The following is a 7,046-nucleotide window of genomic DNA, read 5'->3' as shown; positions in this document are numbered from 1 at the left end:
AATGTGCCACTTGCCTTCATGGTTCGAATCTGTATCTTAATTTTCTTAATGCAAGGGGCCTAACCCCAGCTTGATTATCAAAAAAAAGAAAAAGAAAAATAGAGTTCCACCTCAACAGGTGGGGGCTATGATAAAAAGACATATTTCCAATACTAAGCATGAAGTTACAACGAGAAACAGATGTTTAGTTGCTTAGATTCAACAAAAACTTTAAAATAACTCATGGGCATTTCAATCACAGGCTAAGCAGCCTGCTTATTCTCATCATCATTGCTTGTCCCAACTACATAGATGGGGACAGATTCAAGAGTCACATTTCTCCATTTCACTGAGCAGCCTGACTATACAGGTTTCAATTCTTGTTACTATTGTAGTTTGTAAAATACAACTTGAGTTTCTCATCGAAAGGAAAATGATACAACTTGAGTCCGACTCCAGATCAGTCGGGGCCCGCAAACAACCAAGCACCAGCAGGGTTCGTGCCTGCGAAAAGTCCCACATGGGAATGCAGCTCTCTAATCGCGATCATTGACAACAATAATATAATAAATCCACCCAGCAAGCTACCATCCCAGCCACCAAATACAGAAGGTTCATTACAAGCTGCTGAACAGCGTGAAATCCGTTCAATTCTTTGTGTAAGATTTCAGTCTACTTGTAACCACATGTACATATAATTAACAAGGAGAAACTAGTGGAAAAGAAGAGAAATGCATGTAATTTTCTGAATCAACATAAAGTAGTCAGGATCATGTGAGGAAGCAATATGCATATGTAATTATGTGCCCACGCATTGACATTGGCATCCACGCATTTAGCATCTAAAACAAACAGATGACAGTCTCGGTTTACATCAGTAGAATGTGTACTGCATAGCAAAAACATGTCATGTTTGAGAGATCCAACAAAGTGACTACCATATTGGTTGTGTTTCTCGTAAGAGTGTGATTACTCTATTGATTGAATAACCAATATCTCTACTAGTGGGGAAGATGCTCTGTTACAGAAGTGTGGATCTAACCTGGCATTCATTTCAATTACAAGCACAACAGCCCCTTTGAATCAAAGGAACAAAAGAAGAATAAGCAACCAAAACCGAAACTCATGGAAAATACCATGAGACCTTTTCAAGCTAACAGCAAACTCAAAATGGAAAAAATATGAAAACCATACCAGAAGGATTACAACTTTAACAATGGGAGGGAACCATGCTCTCTCATGCCTATTTGCTCTTGTTCCTGCCTCTAGTGTCAAATCGGTATCTTCAATTTATCTGAGAAGGTTGCCCCCCGCTTGGAATATATACAAGATCCCTCAAATCCCTTCTGTATGAAATTGAAACGACAAAACAAAATCATTTGGAATTTCCCTTCATCATTTCATCCTCCCCCTTGCTTGTTACTTGCTCCAGAAGCCATAAGACCTTCTGGAACAGACTCTGAGTGCTGAGGTGCTGAACCCAGCTCCTGATCAGGAAAAGTCTCCGCTTTCAACGAAGGGGCAATGTTGTTCACATGGATCCATGTAATATCCCATAAGCCATCACCACCTAAAGCACTGCGCTGAACAAGCACTCCCCTGCTTTTCATCACAAGAAGCATGTTCTTCAGAAGTTCAGGCACCTGCTCCTGAAGTTTCTCGCACCTCTTGCCTCTAACTTTAGCCCTTACATAATTCTCCATCCGGGTAAGGACACCCAGCCACATCTTGCAAAAGCTTGGCAATGGAGATAGATCATTTAACAATTGAAGAAAAACCTTTGACAACAATCTCATTGCCAGAATCAAAGATCCTTCCATATTTCTGTAGTCTTTTGGAGAATGTCCCTGCGTAATCTCAAGCAGGTCGTCAAGCAAAGTAAACAAAACTTGATCAAAGCAGTGCAACCATGTGGCTACGGTGATCCCAATCCCATCAACCATGGTCAAGCATCGCTGAAGCAATGACAACGTGTGGTTCCTCACCTCCTCCCTCTGCTCCAAACACACTCTTCTCAACCCTTGCACCAACTTCAGCCACATCTCCACAACATCCTGCGACACTTTGGAGGCATCATCCATTGCTTTCTTTGCCTCCCGCTGCCATTTGGCAAGGCAAGGGAGTGATTCAGCCATGAGATCTACTGCCCGCAGAGACCTGTCTGTCAAACCGACACGGGACTCGGCAAACTGCCGTGCTGCATCCAAGCAGAGAACGTAATTAGGTGGTGAGAGGTGTGCACCCTCTGCCATAATAAATGTGAGAGCTTCAAACCCAGCTTCAGAGGCTTCAGGATGCCGAGCTGTGATAGAAAGGAGCGAGGAGATGGTCCGCCACCCAGGCTGAGACCTGATGTGTGAAGCATTGGCTTTCACAAGGCGTGTGACTTCCTGAGTTATGTGCTCACAGTAAGCATCAGCTACACGGGCATCAAGCTTCAATATGAGTTGTAGTGACCTCAGCAGTTCATCAGCCAAGTTCTCTTTATATGGAAGCAGCCTTTGGCAGATGCGTAGTAGCCCAAAAACAGCCTTCTCCACAAGAGCACAAGGCATCACAGTCGACTGTACAATGCTAGCTATATGTTCATAAACACCTTGCCATAGAAGAACAATTCGATCACGGTTGTTCAGCGTGATGGCAATTAATAACTCCAAGCAAAATACTGCAGTGTCCTCATCCTCAGGTGAAGGATTCCCTTTCTGAGGCCTACCTGCAGCCCATATTAGTGCCCTAGCAAGCTGCAAAAGTGAATCTGCTTGCAAGAATTTACTTTCTGTAAAAATGCTATCAATGTGACACTTCTGGATAGTCTGAAGAGTACGTTGATGGGCCGCAAGTTGCTGTTCAGTAGGTTGTGACCTGGGTTCTTCCGTGTCAAGTGACAACAGTTGACTGAATCTACCCATCAAACCTGCAGATCTTCGAGGAGTACCCATAGGTGTCATGTTGGGAACTGATACTGAACCAGAGATAGGTTTCAGGTGACCAGAATCTGCAGACATCTCAGAATCATCAGCTGCATCACTAGCGACACGGGCTGGCAAAAGTCCAAGCTTGTGCAATCTCAAGATGCAATCAAGTATGTTTCTCCAACCACTCCGGATGTAGTCACCGAATCTGTTTGCAATAGTGAAAGCAGTAACAGTTGCCATCCGTGCTTTGGTATCATCACCAAAGGCAATAACAGGCTCCTCAGCAGATAGAGGGTTTAAAAGTGTCGTAGACTTGCAAAGAGAAACAACCAGATCATCCAACACATCTTCAAGATGGTGGCATGCAGATATCTTTGCCACCGCCAGGAAGCCCTCTACACACATCTGAAAAACCTCTTCATGCTGTGCATGTTCAAATACCACTGAGATGGCTGCGATCGTAGGGCCAGACATAATGGCAAACATATCATGATCAAGAAAGGATCTGGAATCACAGACAATGTAGGGCGCAGTCTTCTTAGATTTCCTCATGAGATCAATCCAACGACTTGGAGTCATTTCTGGGAAGCCAGTACCTTGCTCTGGAGTTGTACGGATCTCATTTTTGCAGATTGAATGGTACAGATCTGAAAGGAAATCTCTGGGAAGGTCCCTTCCACCATTTATGGTCCGATTATTACGGATAAAATCCTCTTCTGTCATCTTCTTTTTGACCTGGACATTGTGCTGATCCGTGTTAAGCATTATGATGGAATATGACAAGACAAGAGCAGCATCTTTATCAGCAAGAACATGGGGATTTTGCTCATAGTATCTTTCCGAGAATGCCTCAAGCACCCTTTGTATCTTCTGCGCTTCTCCTGGCAATCGGAAAGTTTCCAAAAACAACCGTAATGCAGTATCCAGGTTCATGTCTTGGAAATCAAATGTCCGAGCAAATTCATGCAGCACTTGGACACAGAAATCATCATGATTTCCCAAAAAGTCACCAACAAGACTCTTATCCAATCCAGCAGTATACCTGAAAAAACATGCTACACTCTGTGGGTCAAGCTTATCGGGCAACAAATGTGTGCCTTGCAGGAACTCCAGCCCTTTCTTAGGATCCCTGTTAAAATGATTTGCTCCAATCATTAATCGCCTCTTAATATACTTCCTACGGCGCACAAATGCCACCCACTGGTTAGGGTCACTATAATTCTCACACTTCACTGTCCAAAATGGAGTATATTCTTCAAGGTCACGGACCGGTGCATGGTCCAAAACAGATGATGCAGAACTAATCCTCTCAGCCATGGCCTGGATAACCGCAATTAACCCTTCCAATGCAAGAACATGCATGGCTGACAGTGGGCAATTGACTGGAAATGCACTCTTTGACAACAGGTTTGCAAGATCTTCAAACACATTGCTGCAAGTTATGTCACAGTCAAGGTTTGCATACATCTCTGCCATGAACATGGGCTGCCTGCAAAAGTCAACAAGAGCCTCCATTATAACTTCCTGCTGTTGGAATGAAGCTCCATATCTGCTTTGTGTGAGTCTCAGTACAACACATGAAAAAAAAGCTTCAAGCTGCAGCTGCAGCTCCTCCCTCAAATGCTGGTACAAGTTCAGTACAATGCTGCAGACCATTGACAAAATCAATGGGCTCATTGACAAACCAAACTGCATCAAGTTCCGGAAAAGTTCATCCTGTACCAAGGACAACAATTTAGGCTGCTGACGCAGGGATGGCCCTCCCAATTCTATGGCAGAATTGATTAAACCCAGAGCAAAAAGTGGCACATCCTCGTCGAATGCTATTGGGTTTGATCTTGGTCCAATACCAATGTGCTCACCTATATTCATAAGCGAACACAAGAAATGAAATATCTCGACCATGCAAGGAATGCCATATGGCTCAGTCATAAGATGCATGTCAGCTGATGACTCCATGTTATTGGCATTTCCTACTGAGTTATCATCTACTGGACCACAAACCAAACTCACTGAAGGATTTGAAGAGAAAGAGACAGAAACTGGAGGAACATCTGGGTCAAAATTTCCATTCTCATTGTCACGTACTTTGTTCTCAAAACCATAACCCTTTTCGATGAAAACCACCTGCACAAGAGAAAAGTTAGCTTACATATTCAAAAGACAAAGCAGTCATACAGAAGAAGCAGGTCCCTCACCGATGCCTCTGGTTTATGTGTGTGTCCATCTCCATTAGCCAACCTATGTTCAGAGCAACCAATATCCGGCAAATGAGCAAAGATGCACCTAACAAGCTCGTGCATGGTATGACGGGCTATTCTCTGCAGCAACTCCCCTTTCGTTCCCGCTTGGTGGACCACACGGAAACATGTGTTCACTATAGTGCAGACATGCTGGTTGGTTAATACAACTGATGCTTTGCTTTTTGTGCATGCATAAAGAACTTGGAGTATCTTCATCAACACAACTTCTTCGGATGCAGGGTCAGTCACCTCAAACCGACAACTAGTCACTGCATCCACCACCATATGCATCGCTTCTTCCACGTTCACAGTATTCAGATCAAAAATCTCAAGAGTAAGAATCTTGTATACAGAAGATAAAGCCACACCCGTGATGGGTGCACCAGTTTCATCAGACCGAATCACATCCAAAAATGGCTTCAGGTAAGTGGTTGGATTGATGGTTTGCCACTGCTGTTGCCACGAGAAGATCTGCCTCCGGAGTGCCTTCAGTGACAGGACAAGAGCATGCTCTGACTGATCATCACCTGCCATATAACGACCTCCCCATCGCACGTTTCTCCTCATGACAGCCAAGACAGCACCCACCTCCGAATTCACCATGCAGGCCAAAGCTGCCTTTCTGGCCACACACTCACCATCCTCCAGCTCTTCAGCGATCACATCGATTCCCATCTGCATCTTAGGGCGCCCCATTGGAAAAAATGCCTAGTAACTCCAAAACTCCCCAATTCCAACCCCACCACTGACTGGAAAATGCAATCTACCTCAAGAAAACATTTTAGCCACAATGTGAGGTGCATCTATGAAGAAAACAGATCCGCATCGCTTCTGCTGGATATCAAGTTTAAAACTCTTAACTACATAATAAAAGAACGCACCCCAAATGCCAATATCGAGCACTATAGTAAATTCAAAGCAGAAGGAAATCAGGGGGAGAGAGCAACAAGGCAAACACAAGCATTCAATGTCAGCATTTACAAACCAACACCAACAAAGCAACAATTATCACTTGTATTTATCGAACAAAAAAGAAATTTAATCAAATTGCACAAATCAACCAAGGATTAACACCTAAATCGAGTTCTCCCATTTCTCGTCCAAGGAACTTTTCAAAAACCAAAATTTTTCCCGGATCAACCCTTCGTTCCAATCAAGAAGAAGAAAGATCTGAATTCCAAACTAAAAGCTGAGAATTACAGTCAGTGAACCGCACCACTTGCAAATTCTCCAATTTCCCAACGCATGATCAGATCATAAACACTCAAAATTTGAAAAAACTCACCTGGCTTCACCCAAAAAAAAACTGACTACACAGTAAGGAAACATACAATCCCGAATCAATGTGCAACAGCAAACCAAAGAGAAGAGCATCACCAATCCCTCCAAAACCCCAAGATCGACAAGAAATAAAGGAAAACACACATAAATGCACACAAATACATGATCAAAAGAGATCAAAAAATCAATCATTTCTCAAACGGTCAGATGCCGATTTAAACCCTAATTCTTCCCGCACAGCCCGATAAAAAAAAAACCTAATTCATCAAATTCTGCCAGAAATAACGCGAATTTCAGAACCAGAGAGCAGATCTGCGTACCTGATCCGCAACGGATTAGGGCTAGGGTTTCATGGAAGACGACGCGATTGGACAGAGAGAGAGAGAGAGAGAGAGAGAGAGAGAGAGAGAGAAAAGGAATGAACGTTTTCTTCATTTATATTTTTTATTTTTTGATATTTGCTATTTACGAAAGTAACCTTCGACTTTACGATGATTGCGAAATGTGCCAGTAGTGGATTCCACGAGTGAAAATAGATTGGATACGGGCTGGATTATGACAGAACCACATCTTAATCCGTAGATCCAATCAATGTTGTAAGAATTGTCTCGGACCCTGAATCGATCCG

The 7,046-nt window shown here is 43.3% G+C and overlaps 1 protein-coding gene across 1 annotated transcript; it reads right to left on the bottom strand.

The window, feature by feature from the left end:
• Positions 1 to 847: 847 nt before the first annotated feature.
• LOC149827998 (ARF guanine-nucleotide exchange factor GNOM-like) lies at positions 848 to 6,791 on the bottom strand. The gene is made up of 3 exons (XM_090019789.1): positions 6,739 to 6,791; positions 5,093 to 5,900; positions 848 to 5,021 (listed from the first exon to the last, which is right to left on the bottom strand). The coding sequence occupies exons 2-3, from the start codon at positions 5,831 to 5,833 to the stop codon at positions 1,380 to 1,382; spliced, it is 4,383 nt and encodes a 1,460-aa protein (XP_089875915.1). The 5' UTR covers positions 5,834 to 5,900; positions 6,739 to 6,791; the 3' UTR covers positions 848 to 1,379.
• Between the last annotated feature and the right edge of the window lie 255 nt (positions 6,792 to 7,046).

This window comes from Nuphar pumila, chromosome 10 (genome assembly GCF_984573655.1).
Source record: "Nuphar pumila chromosome 10, dmNupPumi1.hap1.1, whole genome shotgun sequence".
Classification (NCBI taxonomy): Eukaryota; Viridiplantae; Streptophyta; class Magnoliopsida; order Nymphaeales; family Nymphaeaceae; genus Nuphar; species Nuphar pumila.
This window is presented reverse-complemented; position numbering and strand designations above follow the sequence as displayed.

What these genes read in the sequence shown, in the direction of transcription:
- LOC149827998 (XM_090019789.1), bottom strand. Translation starts at nt 5,833, where the DNA reads ATGGGGCGCCCTAAGATGCAGATGGGAATCGATGTGATCGCTGAAGAG. An exon ending in CACATAAACCAGAGGCATCG is followed by an intron (nt 5,022 to 5,092) that starts GTGAGGGACCTG and finishes TCTCTTGTGCAG; the next exon opens with GTGGTTTTCATCGAAAAGGG.